Genomic DNA, 14598 nt, shown 5'->3' with positions numbered 1-14598 from the left:
CCTTCCCCTCCTTCCGCCCGCCCCTCGGCGGGAGGGGCCCGGCCGCGCGGGCCGTTGCTGAGGGTGCCGGAGCCGCTGTGGCGGAGGCGGGAAGGCGAGCGTGGAGCCGCTCTGCCGATCGGGGTGCCGGCGGAGCAGAGCACGATGTGACTCCGCGGGAAGATGAAGCCGAGCGCTGCCGAGGCCGCCGACAAAGGAGCGCGTCCCCGTAAGCGGGGGGAGGCTGTGGGCAGCGCGGGGAAGCTGCCGCCGTCGTTCGGGCCTTTCTTAGCCGGTGCCGCCATCCCGGCTGGGGCCGTGAGGCGCCGCAGCCCGCCCCGGGATTGGCCCCGAGCCGCCCTCGGGCTGGCGCTGCGAGCAGGGTGCTGCTCCAAGGGCCTTTCTGAGGGTTGGGGAGTTAAACGTAAAAGCGTGTTCCTGGTGTGTGGGAAATGGCCGGGCCGGTGCTGGGCGAACTGCTCCCCCCGGGCAGGGCTTCGCTGGTATTTGCATGGAGGGCGCCTTAGGCCCAGGGTGTGAGAACGCACCCCCTTTGAGAGAGAGAGACTCTTCATTGCTACTGCAATAAAGTCCTGCTAATCCTCTCCAAACTTTTGATTATCCCTGAGGGGTTTAATATGTGTGCTCCAATACTAATGCCAGTGTTTAGAGTGTTAATTTGAACGGTCTTGGCATGTGTGTGGTGCGGGTAACACCATATTTGAACCGTGCTCATCTGCAGAATTTTCCTTGCACACCTGCTTATCATCCATCTTCTCTGTTTGGATTCTGGATCGGTTACACCAACCTGTGTCTCCTCGTTTTCATATTTCTCTAGGGTTTTTTGTCTTCCAGATCCTACAAAACTGACTGCTGTTCCTGAATTATTTAGTGTGCTCATAAATCTTACTTAGAGGATTTTGCAGCATAAGTAGTGGTTTTGCTCCCTTTCCTATCTAAGACTGTTTCAGGGAGGGAAGGAATACTTAACAGAGGGACTCTTCGCATGTTGCCTTTTTGTCTCCAGAAGAGGCCTGCTCACTTCCTGTGGCAGCTCTCGTTGTCTTGAGCTTCTCCAGAAGAGAAGCCACTAGGAGTAAGTCAGTGAGGAAGAAAAAACAGTGTAAAACCAGTGTGTGGAATTGTGCTTTGAGCAGCGTGGTCTAGTGAAAGGTGTCCCTGCTTATGGCAAGGAGGTTGAAACTAGATGATCTCTAACGTCCCTCTCAGCCCCAGTTGTTCTATGGAAGCTTGCTCCATCCATTTTCATCCATCCAGTTCTGTTTAAATTGCTTTTTGATTATTTTTCCCAGAAGATGGAATACAGGCAAAACCAGAAAAGATAAGATCTTCCCTGAAGAGTGTGAAAAAAGACACAGGAAAACCAGAGAAACTCAAATTTAAGCCACTCACTGGGAAGGTGTTTTACCTCGATATCCCATCAAATGTGATCTCTGAAAAGTTAGGAAAGGACCTCAAGGAGCTGGGAGGGGTAAGTTAATAATAGAGACTTGTATGAACCTAGAATGAAATGTGCACATGTGGAATGCCTTTTTTGTGTTCTTTGTAACTGCATTTTAAATTTATTTGTAGTTGTCTGAGGTGGGGTCTTATTTTTCTATGTTTGTCTTAAACTTTAGTTCAAACAATGAGCTTCTCAACAAATTATTCTGTCGGTTTTCGAGAGAAGCTGCTTTGCTCATTCTTATTAGAAAGTTTTGGTTTCAGTTGATTATCCACCTGGCTTAAAATTTTATCCAAATTTATTAGGTTTCATTGTTTGAGGTGCTTTTTCTCCTGCTGCTTCTAACTCTATTGACATGTTTGCATGTTACAACTAACAGTGTTCAGCTGAACCTGAAAGAAATTAAAGGAAGAGTTTTGTCTATGTTTTCTGTAAGTCAGTAACTTCACTAACTACTTTTTACACCGAGTATCTTAGTGTTTTTGAATACTCTTACTTAAATAATAAATGTTATAAGCGTCTTACTAATTTTTTTCCTAATTCACCTCTCTGTGTGGAAGGGACTCTTTGATACAAGCAAGTAGAGGATATAATAATAACATTAACTGCACTGTATGTATTACTAAATACCTTTTAAGCACAGAGGCAGAAGGGATCTGGTTAAATTGCTAGCTGTTCTGTACGTTGCTTTGGCAATGTTTCTTTGACTTCAGAGGGACACTGAGCAGCTTTATAAAACTGGTGCTTTGAAATCAAGGTGCTGTCTGAAATCATAGTGTCAGTAAGGAATGTCAGTAACACGGTTTTGAGTTAAGTGCATTCATTGATTTACATTTAAGATCAAATAAGTGCATGCTGTCATTTGTCTTTCTCGCTAAACCAGAATTTTAGGAATTCATATGTGAAAAGTAAGGTCAAAACTCAGAGACTGAAAAGGAAGGTTTTTTGGTGTATTCTGAGGAATAAATGCACCAACCTGAGGTGCTCAACAGCCTCATGATCAATTACCACATGTTCTGTTGTTACTTGGGTGGAGTGCACTTAAAAGTGCCCCTCTCTGTATATCCTGTTTCTGTAACAGATACATAGAGCAGGATTGAAAGGCACAGTTTCAAGCTGTGTTGTGATTCGTGCTTTCCGCAGTGATTAGTGGAAAAAAGGAAAATACCTCAAACTAGACAATTTGACATGAAATAACAAGGCAGGTAGCTGTTAATCACACTGTGGCTGGCAATGAAAGAGACTGAAGGAGCAAAATGGAAGAGAGTAAATGCAGAATGACCACGTTTCTATATTGCTGAACATGAGGATATGAATCTACTTAAGACTTTAGTTTTTTGAGAAGTTTTATGAAAACTGTAGGTGTAAGACATGGTAGCTGTCTTGAATTTTAGTTTTTCTGCTGGTTCTAAGCTCAGTAAACTTATAGCTTCTTGCAGACTCTTGCAGACTAAATTATATTTGCAAACACCGGCCTTTAGCTGAACACTTCTGTGTAATTTCTGTTGCATAAAATTGGGGGGAATAGCTTTCCTTGAATTAGTCTGTTATTCCTTAATGCAGTGTTTGCATTTTTGTAATTGGAAAGTATTACAGGTAGATAGTAAAAAATTGTGATAATCAAAACAAAGCAAAGATCTTTTGATAATGATTACAAAATTAAAAAAATGAAGTTAGAATTTGTGACTGGTAAGATGCTAGTATAACTTAATTGTCATTGTCATCCAGATATTTATGAAATATGTTCTTGTTAACTCAGTGGTTTTGAACTTAATTGAAAAGGTTTATCACTTTCCTATAAAATATTCAATGTAAAATTGAGTCACTGATCTATTGTCCTGAAATAATTGTTTTTTATCTTTATATTTAGAGAGTGGAGAGTTTTCTTAGTAAAGATATCAACTATTTGGTGACTAATAAAAAGGAGGCAAAATTTGCAGCAACTCTTGGCCAGATTTCTCCCGTTCCTAGTCCAGAATCTGCACCTAATGGAGGAACTGGTTCACCTCATCCTAGCAACCGAAAAGATCGACATGATGGAAGTTCATTTAAGATAGTAGATACAGTAAGTTTCTCAGTAACAATACTGCAAATCAGATGCAATCCATGGGATATGTTCTTACAATTTTTCTCCTGTTTTGTTTCCTAAAGGTGGCAGCAGTTCCCTTGGGTGAATAAGGGTTTTTCTTTCAAACATTCTTTTAAATTTATTCAGGCTAAGTTGTTAAACTTAATTAACTCAAACTAATTCGGCAATTTTTTTAAACTAATTTTAAAAATTATCCATTTTTGCAAATAAGCAGAGTACACTAAAATATGTTCTAATGTAGTATGTCTGACTTACAACATTAATGTCATGTTTGACAGCTGGATCAGGCACATGATGACATCCAGTGATTCCTGTCTCTTTAGCAAGACAGCCTATTAAAATCTGGCTGATTTGATGTTGTTAATGCTGATACCTGCAGAAACACTCTCTGACAGTAGTAGGAAATAATTAAAATTGAGCATTGTGAATATTAAGATCTTCTGAGCTCTTTCTTAGGGGATTACATTAATTGCAACAGTTAGTATCTGAATTTATGCAGTTTTATATGAAGTTTCTTGTATGGCTGAGTCTTGTGTCCTTTCAAAATACAGCTGAAAATTATTAGCTGTGCTATATATATGGTGCTTATTTAGAAACATGACCGGGCTGCAGGCTGCTCTTTGTATCACATTGGTGAGGTCACCTCATTTTGCAAGCAGTCTGGATATGAAAAGGCAGCTCATTATGAATAAACAGCAAAAAGTAGAAAAAGGAAATGCACTGGTGATAGAAAAGCATGGGATAGGACAAGAGGCTATGATTATATTCATGACTATAATTTTCACAAGCCCAGCTGATGAAACCTCATCTGGTGTGTGTCACTGGCTGCCTATTCCCACCATCTGCTTTGTTCCAGCACTAACGTTGCAGTGGCTTTCTTTGGCTGAAAATGATTACTTGTTGGATTTTTTTTTTTTTTTTTGTTTCTTTCCCTTTGACTGTATCAGCTGTAATCCTGTGAGAAAGATGCACATTATTGAAAAATCAGCAGTAGAATGAACAAAAGGAGACCCTCGTATCTAATGTATGTATTTGTTAAGAGCAGTGTAAATTATCTCTCTTGGCTACAGATGTGCTTCTGTTTTAATGTAGGTGCGTATGAGCAGAGGAAAGTCCTTAGTTGAAAAAGCAATCAAAGAACAGGTAAGCCAAGTAACCAACAAACTTGTGCTTCAGAGCTTTGTTGGCTTGTTTTTGTAGAAAACAAGCAGTAGCAAAAGTGGTCTTAGTGGTTTTAGAGAGAAGTCAGTCACGGAATGCTCAGGCAGAAGTTGAGGGATTGTCATAAGTGAAGTGTCAGGTATGTTTTCTGGGTACTTCCTGAAGAATTGAAAGTCTTTGGAGTCTTAGGACAAGTGGTAAAATTTCCCAGGACTGCTAATGTAACTAGCATTTGAGAGGTGCTCATGAAGTGTATAAATTCACGGTCTTCAGATATTACTATAAAATGTGACCATAAAGAACAGTTTTGGTTTTCTGAAGGTTAAATGTATTCTTTTGATCTTGAGGTGCTGTAATACAGAAACAGACAGAAGAGCAGTCTAGGAAAGTATTCTTTTGTCTAGAGGCAAAGCATCTGTATTTTAATCTCAGCTTTCATATTGCATGTTATATTTTTAATTATTTTATGTAATTGCTATGTATTGCTTAAGATTATTAATATAATTTATTGCTTGCAGGACTTAATCCCTTCTGGTAGTATACTATCCAATGCTTTGAGTTGGGGAGTGAAGATACTTCATATTGATGGTAAATGTTTTTGTTACATCAAGCCTAACTTGAATGCGTAATGTTCATTTAACTGTTCTTTTGTTGAATTGGAAAATTAAGTTATGTCAAACATACAAAAATTGACTCAACTGAGTATAGTTCTCCCACTTTTTGCCAGATGTTAAGAATTGCATTGAACAAAAGAAAAGGGAGCTCTATCTAATCAAAAGAGCAGGCAGTTCATCTAAAGATGTGGTAAGTGCCTCTCTGCTATTTATAAAAATGTCATTTGTTTCATTAACTAAGAAAACACTAAGAACAGCCTACAGTGAAGCTTGTGAATTTTATTTTAATGAAGTTATCGCTCATTTTCAGATTTTCAGAGACTAGTATGTCTTGTGAATTGATTTAAAAACCGTCTTTGAAGACACGAAGTATTTGCTGTATATTTCAACGTTATTTAAAAATAACTTTAATAGTAGCATTGATTCCATAGAGTGTAGAGCTGCACTCTTGCAAAGGATATCTAAGAGTCAGAGGTGCTGAACTGTCTGAAATTTCCATTCTGCCTGCTTCAAAAGTAATTAATAAAATGTATTGTTGTTTTAGTATGATGTAGATGGCATTGCCTTGTATAATTTTCCCTGTGAGTAGAAATTCTTGCATTTGGATGGGCCATCTTGAAAAATCATAGTTATGTTTCCTGGAGGAGCTGTCTCTAAGGAATCGGCAACTCTTCCTTCATAAAGAACAAATATAAAGCATCTTGAAGCTATTTTGCCAAGTGTGTGGGGTAGGCAAGTGAAAATCCCCTTTCCTCAGGTTTTCAGTCTATGATGTAGTGAGGGTGCTCCATCTGCAGTTGCTCTGTAATTTGCACAATTGTCTAGTTTAGCCATGGGGCCTGATAAATAAACAGAACTAAACTACCCAGCATGTGCTATGTTGTTTTGGAGTGTAATATTGGCTAATTCTTGAGGCCACATAAAATCCACTGCCAAGTCATCACTGTGTTCGTGGATAACAGTGGGGCCTTTTTGGTAAATAGTATGAAATGGGTTTATACTTATGCTAGAATCAATTACATTTAACAGCTGATACTTGAATGTAGACTTCACTTTTTTCTTCTGAAGATAAAATCTTCCTCTAAATTTTAGTCTTCATTGGTAAAAATAATGAAAGACACAGCCTGTTTAAATCCATTCAAATGAAAATTATTGTTTTAGTTGGAGATACTTGCTGTTCTGCAGTTTTCGGTGGCATTTTGCAGCTTGCAAAATATTAATTAGGATTTACAAAGTGTTGTAAAAATGTTACCTGTATCAAAGATCGAACTTTCAACCATGGCAAGGTATTTTCAGGGTGGAAAAAGTAAGTGTATAAATTTACCTTTCTGGGTTTCTTTGTTTTGCCTTTAGAAAAAATAAATTGAGGTATCTGAAGGAGAGCACTTTTTTTTTTTTTTTTAGTGTAGAAATATTTCTTTGGGATATATGTTATCTTGTTTCCTGAAAAATTCATCTTGAATTCATATGAAGTCATGATTAACACAGGGAGACTCTCATAACTTAAATTATCAACAGCTAATCTTTAAGTACAGTGCAGAATAATACAGGGATTTTACACCATCTCTCTTTTTTTCAATAGGGAAAACACGTTACTGCTCAAAAGTCAAAAAGTAAGTACTTCAGTAATTGTGGAGGTTTCTGGCTTGACTTATATTCTGAATGCTTGAAAATGTGCTGCAGTTCTCCTCTGGTCACGTGGTGTTGCACACCAGTTTGTACGTCCAAGAGAAGCATGTAGAAAAACTTTGTTGAAATCAAGAGTTTGTCAAAACCTGTACATAATGAGTTCTAAAATAAAGTCTGCTTATTTATTAAGCGACTGGGGAAACTGATAAATGATGAAAAGTAATTCTCTATTGATTTCCTTCTCTTCTCCCTTTGAGCAGATAGACTGAAAAGTCCATTTATCAGGGTGGAAGATAGGAGTCGGTAAGTGTTCTCTTCATGCATTTAGTAATGTGATTCTCAAACTGAGTAATTCAGAATTACTTGAGGAAGTGTGTTCTTAAACCTCAATTCCTTTCAACTTCCTGACTTCAAATGTGAAGTGTACTGCTCTCTAAAAATGACATACAAATGTCTTTAGCCACCAAATGCCGTTGAGCAAGTAGTATAATAGGGAATATTTGCAGTAGATGATGGAAGTGGCAAGGTAAAAGGTAGATCATGAGAGTGGGTTCTTTGGGTTACTTCCTACTAAGGAATGAAGGGGAATCCTGAACCTTTACATCTTTCTTTAGATCCAAGTCCTGTAGCCCAAAAGATGAATAAAACTTTGCATACTGAATTCCACTCCTGTAGTTCCAATTCAATTACATTCATCTCCTGCTGAGACCCTTTAGATGTAAGGAAAGAGATGTTGTTAGTTAGAATAATTAATTAAAATTAGGTTTAATTTCCTGTTCAATCATTTCTTTTTAAAAGGAAAATTACAAGCTATTAATCTGATTTCAGTATCTACAGTAGCATGAGATTTGATACTTTCAGCCTTGGAAAATTTCACATATTTCTAGTCCTGTAATCAGTCAGTCTTTGTTGTGTAAAAAAATGCCAGTTAGCCAGAAGTTGAGAGAGCAATGAATTGTAAAAAATGTTTGGTTCTGCACAGCATAATTTGCACTTCTAAATTCCTAACTATCTTCTGATTTATAGTGTTTGTAAGTGCTAAATTCCTTGACCTGATTTCTCTGACACTTTCCTGAATTGAAAAAAAAAAAAGAGTTCTAAACCTGGTTGTACACTGTGAGTTTGTGCAATAGGTATGAGGGACATGGGAATAGTTGGAGAATTGGACCAACAGAGTTGTAAGGATAAGAAATTTGTATATAAATATATATGAATTTCACAATGTAGTGGAGTACTAAACACATGAAACACTTCTAAATATTTATGTAACATAATATTTTTTAATGTTTATGCAACATAAGTAACAGTTCAGAAGCAGAGGGTGATGCTTTGCTGTTGTCATTATGTTTTCCAGACTTGCTCTTGTAGTTTTGTCTGGGTAGCTTATAATAGTAATGTGGGGAAAAAATCAGACTGAATTCTGCCATCAGCATTTCAGTCAACTGATTATTCAGTGAACTTTTGACATGTCCTATTTTAGAAGTTCTTAATCTATTCAGAGTACTGATATGGTTGCCAGTTGTGGTATCTATGAAAGTACGGTGATGTACAGGAATATTATTTTTCTGAAAAATGAGAAAGTCAGTTTTTAAATTTTGAATGTTGAATTGGTTTTGGTTTTTTTTAAAGAATATGATAAAATAGAAATTTTAAAAAGCGTTGGATGTTGGGAACTACTGTAGCTACTTCTCAGGAGCATGAATGCACTGTTGTCCAGATTGTTCTTGGGTTTATTGGTTACCCAACTCAAAACAACTAATGGGCAAACAAGTCGTATCCCAAGGAATGTGTAAGACAGCTATGGAAACTGAGGGAAAGTATCAAGGAAAGAATGATTAGACTTATTCTAAGATATTTATCTGCTTAGTGTTCTCTATGTCATATGTAAAAGAGAAACACTTTCTGAAGATTTTGGACCTAGAGTAATGTATGCAATGAAGCCCTTTTTCCATTTTTGATGGTTCTCATGCATTTGTTTTCTGTTAATACAGCCAGTACCGACCATTTTATCTGCAGTTACTGAGTTTTCCATTTCTGAACTATTGTGTTCCAAAGCCATATAGTCCATTTGAGGTGGATAAGAAGTATCCTTCTGGTCAAAAGCAAACTCAGTCTAAGGAAAGGTTTGTTGAAAACTTTATTTTATTGAGGTATGCGTAGAGGAGAGAGTTCTTCAGACTCTGAATTATTCCATTACTAATTGTGTTCTAAAATAATTGCTCATCTTCTAATTTTCTGTGCTATTCAATACTATTAGCCCTGTCTCATCTGATGTATTTACTGCACTGTTGGTGTCTCTCTATCTGCGCCCTCTTATCCTATCTTTAGTCCTTTTTTTGGGCATACAGATGCATACATCCAAAAATATGGCCTTCTTTCACTGTGGGTCAGCCTAAGATATTTTTTTTCCTTTTTGCCACTGGTTTCTTCTTTGTCCTCATCTTGGATGCTGTTCAGTATTTCACAAGAAGTGGGTTTCTTAAGACTTCTTTTGTATTTGTCGATATAGTGCTGAAACAAATAGTTGAATTTATTAAAGCAGTGATATTCAATCACAGTGCCTAACCATATAAAGAGTGTATATTGTTGATAATTTATAGAAATTAGATAGACTGCTAATACTGCTTCAGTTCTTCGGAGATGAAAAGTGGATGCCAGCCGCCCAGTAGAATTGCAGCGGGTTTTACAGCAAGTGTTTATGTGATACATTTTGGCATTCAGGCTCTGTTTGAGCACTACAGATGCAGTTAGAACTTCAGCAAATCAATTTTATGATTTGAAACTGTCTAAGAAACCTAATTAACTATTTTTTGTAAATCAGTGTTGGTTTTTAAATCCTTCTCTACCTAGCTTTTTTCATTGACTTCTAAAATTGATTCATGTGAGAGACTAAATATATTTAGGTGAAGGGTAGCTTTGCTGTATGTGGAACTTCCTGTATTTTTGCTGCTTTTCTGTCCTTGGGGCTGAAGACTTGTTTAGCTATGATACCTGTTTTCTTTATGAAGTGGTTTCTCTACAGTTCTGTCCAGTCTTGGCTGCAGTACTGTGCTGGAGATTTCAACTGATACTGCTATGATACTTTTTTTCCCTTCTTTTTTTTTTAATTGTAAGGAAGGTAGCAGTATGAAAAGGCAAAAATATATATATTGCAGGGGTTACTGCTGTATTAATAAGGCAATTTCTGATTGTGTCTCTTCAGAGGATTTTGGAAAGGCCCATTCTTTTTAAAACATTTAAAAAATGCAATTTTTGTTTAGATGGATTAAGGAATATGATACATTAAAAATTTCAGGATGTATGTTTGAATCAGTATTTCTAATTAATATTTCAGATGGGCACATACCAAAGAGGTGTTTAGGAGGGAAAACGTTTCATACTCAGCAGGTGAATGTGACCAATGTCAGTTTTGGGAGAAAGAGGGGAATGTTCACTTGTCTACCTGGGATAAGAACCTGTTGAAGAAAAGTTGTTAGTTCTACTTGCTTCTGTATTGGGCAAGACCTGCAGACTTATTCAGTCTTCAGATGATCCATTCTATTGCTTCTGCCCTGCTTTGCTTGTTCTCTGTGAGTTTTACTGTTTTCCAGAGGGAAAGTGTGAAGGCTGGTGTAGCAGTTAAAGCACACACTAGAGTTGCCTGTCCTGGGGAACCCAAGAAATGCTGGGGCAGGGTGTTAACAATACATTGCTGTGCTTTGTAAGCTAGAGATTTTTCAAGACAGATTTTTAGATGGAAAGTCCTGAGCTTACATCTATGCAGATACTTGGTAAAAAGGGAGATGGAACTATTCCTTTAATGTAAAAAGGAAGTAGAGATTGATGACTTTGTTTTACTGCTGGTATATCAGCCTTAGGTAGTTAAATAGGGGATTGCATCAAGCAGTAGCTCTTCCCAGATGAGGATTCTGAAGATCATGGAGCAGCCGTTGAAAACCTCTTCATATTTTAATGTCCAGGAAGAACTTCAGGTTCATTTTTTTGCATTCCCACTTAGCCTTTGCCTAGAAGAACAAAACAAAATGGCATTTGGTCAGCATATTCAAAATTACATATAACCAACAGTGGATGTTAAAATTTTTTTTTTGCTGTTTCTCGTTTGGGTTTTATCAGCTGTGCACAGAGACTTCTAAATAGCCTTTGATTTTTATTTGTTTAGCAATTTTGTATTATTTATTCTGAGTCAGTGATGGTAGTATGTCTGTACTAACCTGGATGTTCTATGCTTACATATTCCACTGGGTCTGCCTGTCTTCTTACAGTAAATGTTTCTGGGTTTTGTATGTTTGATTTTAAATCGATGCATAATTCTTTGGTTTTTTTTAAGCATTGACTAAAATAATGTAAATAGTTTAAGGGGAAATAAATGTTTGTTTTGGTTTTTTTTTTTTTTTTCAGTAGTTTGGTTTTTTTTTTTTTTTTGGGTTTTTTTTTTTTTTTAGTTCATTCAGTAAGAATGAACATACTGTGAGGGACAAGTTGAGCACTCACTTCCATGTTTAAGACTCATTAATATTCCCTTAACAGAAACAAAATAAACAGTGACAAGGATTGTGGAATGCCTGCTCAGTTTCCTCAGAAGGACAAAAAAAAGAGAGGATATTGTGAATGTTGTGGGAAGAAATATGAAGATCTGCAAACGGTGTGTGAAATGTCAAGTATATATGCTTTGATACCATCATATCTCTTTAATGTGGTATCACCAGAGGTTTCTCTATAATTTTTAAAATTTAAAGTATTTTTCTGAATAACCAGCAAATTACTATTTTTTTCCCATGTTAGAAGCAGCAATTAAGATTTAAAACCTATCTCTGATAGCTGAAGGCACTAGTAATTCATGTCTTAGAGATGCTGGTAGTAAATTAATGGTATTTACTTCCTCCTTGTTGTACTGTTGACTTGCATATTCATATCTGTAATATTAGATTTATTTCATGTTTTTCCTTATTGCAGCATCTTGAAAGTGAGCGGCACCGAAATTTTGCACAAAGCACACAGTATAAAGTTGTTGATGATATAATCTCAAAGTTAGTTTATGAGTTTGTTGCATACAAAGATGATGATACAGGAAAAATAAAAAGGTGAGTTACATGTTGTAAATTCTAAAGACTCTGTGAGTCAGGACATAAAGATAGTGCTGAAATTCTTGATCTGAATTCAGCAGGGTAGATTGATGTTTTTAAGGCTGAAATAAATCATGGAAATTTTGAATAAGGTTTTATGTGGCAAATCAGTTCTGTAAAGTAGAACTTAGGGGGGGGAAAAAACCAAACCAGAAGCGCAGATGACATCAGAGAAAGATGAGACTGAAAGTTGCCAGAAGTTGTCTTAACTTCAGCTCCTGCAACACAAAATCTACTGTACTGAAATACTGCTGACAGAAGGACAGCAATGTCTGGACATCTTGCTCTCAATGCTTTCTGTCACATTTAGTAGTTTAAAGACAGCAAATTAGTCAATCTCTTCTCCTTACCTGTGCAAAAACTTCCTACCTGTACTCTAAACCTCTTAGCTTCTGTGCTGCCCGTGCAGGACAGAGAAAGCAAATGTTCCTTTCTTTGTAGCTCAAGAGCTTGAAAGGGTGAGAAAGGCTTGTTTGGTGTAGGCACCAAGGTCTTTGTTACGTGAAGCAGTAACACTAACCGAGGTTGCTCTGGTTTTTTGGAAATTAGTCAGGAGATAAGGAATAACTTTCTTGTTTATTTATTTTAAAAATGGCAAGTAGTGAAGAAATAAAGCTATTCTTAGTGAAATCAAAGGAAATGCAAATAGAATCAAATGACTGATTGCCTAATGAAAGTAAGCCTTTATTTCTTCTGTGATTTCAAAATACTCAGAGTTGTTAGGCTTGAAATCCTGTCAAGAAATCATGTTAATTTTGTGTTTATATATCACAGAATATTTGTAAGTATTTATAGTCATTGCATTATATTCAATAACTACTTTTGTTCTTAATGCCACTGTAAATTGAGATTTACTGAAATACTAGACTACTTTGTGTGTTTTTAAAACAACTTCCTGAGCTGTAGGAATCAGTAAAATATCGAAACTATAAGGCACTCTCTGTAGAAATAGTGTGTTACTACCCTAAATACATCTTTTCCTTCGGGAATAAAAACAAAAGCTCCATTGTCAGTTCATTGTTTTTCTGGGATCAGTTGCATATGGAGTTAGGTTGCATGGGGGTTTTTTTATGTTTGTTAATATTTTAAAACAATTTCATTGTAGGACAAAATGTAGCACAGGATATTTTTCTCCTATTATTGGAAAGATAACCAGACCAGATGAGCTGAAAGAGCGACTGAAAAAGCAACGCATTTCTTTGAAAACTTACTCCTGGAAGGATACTGCAATGCAGGCACTCAAACTGGATCGCCAGCCTGGAGAAATACAACCAAATTCTGTGCCAATACCTACCCCTGTTTCAGCATCTGTGTGTTCCGTTCTTTGTTGTCACCCATCACAACCTTCAGAACTAAAAAGTAAGTTCAGAATTAATAATGAAAATATTAGGACTGATTGCTCCTGTGCTGTGAAGTTAAGAGAGACAGTTGTATCATCAAATTCCATGCAACCACCCCTTCAGAAAACTGACAAAGTATACACGGAGAACTTGCCTCGAGCTTCTGAGCCATTCAGCAGGGAAATACTGGAACTAGATGTCAGTAAAAAGAATGTACAGTGTTTTCAGGAAGGAGTGGATACTTTATATTCTCATACCGAAATTACGGATTTTAGTGAAAAAGACAAAAACTTACTGCAGCAAAAACGAAAATTAAATAATTCAGTAGTTCTACCAGCAAAGTGCTTGAAAAAAACAGATGCCAATCCTACGTTTGTCAAGAAACATCACGATTTATGTGATAATCATCAACAAATGCAGCACAATGTCGTTCTGGAGGCTGAGGTATCTGATACTGCTGTGAACAAAGAACTTAATCCATCGGCTGCCAGTGCTGCCCACAGTTCACCGTCTGGAAAGCTGCATAGAAAAGTGAAGCTTAACTTGAGAAGGAATAAAAGAGAAACCTGGAAACAGAATATGGATTTATGTGGAAAGAATTCAGATGGACTGTCTGTTCCTGACGAGAAGAGAAGCACTTGTAGCTCACCACTGCAGACCCTATTGGAGCTATTTCAGACAAGTGAAAGAAACTCAGAATTCGGAGGTTTTTCAAGTTACACTGAGAACAAATGTTCAGTGAGCGTAAATGATACATGCGAAGAGCAGAATGCAAATGTTATGTGGTCATTATTTTCCTCTTCATCCTCATCCCCATTTTTGGGATTTTAATACTGGTTTATTTAATACAATGATGTTTTAATTGACTTGAAAATTTAAAATTTTACTCATGGAGACATAAATTGCTGTATTATATGTACAGATTATTTGGTTTTCAAGTTTTTTAATGCAAAAGTTTCTGTATATGTAAATATGAAAAATAAAAGTTTGGCTTTGGGTCATGTGTTTTGGGGTTTTTTTTGAGGTACTGCTTTATTGTGCTGGTAAAGGTTCTGACCCCATATTTGGATTAAATTTTGCTAGGCAAAGTGTGATGCAGCTGCATTTAGATAAAGCAATTTTCTAAAATCATTGACATTCCAAGTAACCACATTAAAAATAACTGGATGTTCCACTATAAATAAGGTAATCCACTACT

General features: G+C 36.8%; 1 protein-coding gene across 3 annotated transcripts; it reads left to right on the top strand.

Moving 5' to 3' along the window:
• Positions 1-44: 44 nt before the first annotated feature.
• Positions 45-14598, top strand: DBF4 (DBF4 zinc finger). 3 transcript variants are annotated; one of them, XM_040058370.2, is made up of 12 exons: positions 45-208; positions 1293-1471; positions 3315-3509; positions 4626-4676; positions 5213-5282; positions 5422-5498; positions 6891-6921; positions 7198-7240; positions 8929-9060; positions 11465-11579; positions 11891-12018; positions 13166-14598. In XM_040058370.2, exons 1-12 carry the CDS (start codon positions 163-165, stop codon positions 14229-14231), a joined length of 2133 nt encoding a protein of 710 aa, XP_039914304.1. In that variant the 5' UTR covers positions 45-162; the 3' UTR covers positions 14232-14598. The 3 variants fall into 3 exon arrangements, with proteins under 3 accessions (XP_039914304.1, XP_039914294.1, XP_039914286.1); XM_040058360.2 differs by having other exon boundaries at positions 49-208; positions 1296-1471; positions 8929-9087; positions 13166-14564; XM_040058352.2 differs by having other exon boundaries at positions 49-208; positions 8929-9087; positions 13166-14563.

This window comes from Hirundo rustica, chromosome 1, assembly GCF_015227805.2.
Source record: "Hirundo rustica isolate bHirRus1 chromosome 1, bHirRus1.pri.v3, whole genome shotgun sequence".
In the NCBI taxonomy this organism is placed as follows: domain Eukaryota; kingdom Metazoa; phylum Chordata; class Aves; order Passeriformes; family Hirundinidae; genus Hirundo; species Hirundo rustica.
The sequence above is the reverse complement of the archived record's forward strand: the minus strand, read 5'-3'. Positions and strand labels throughout refer to the sequence as shown.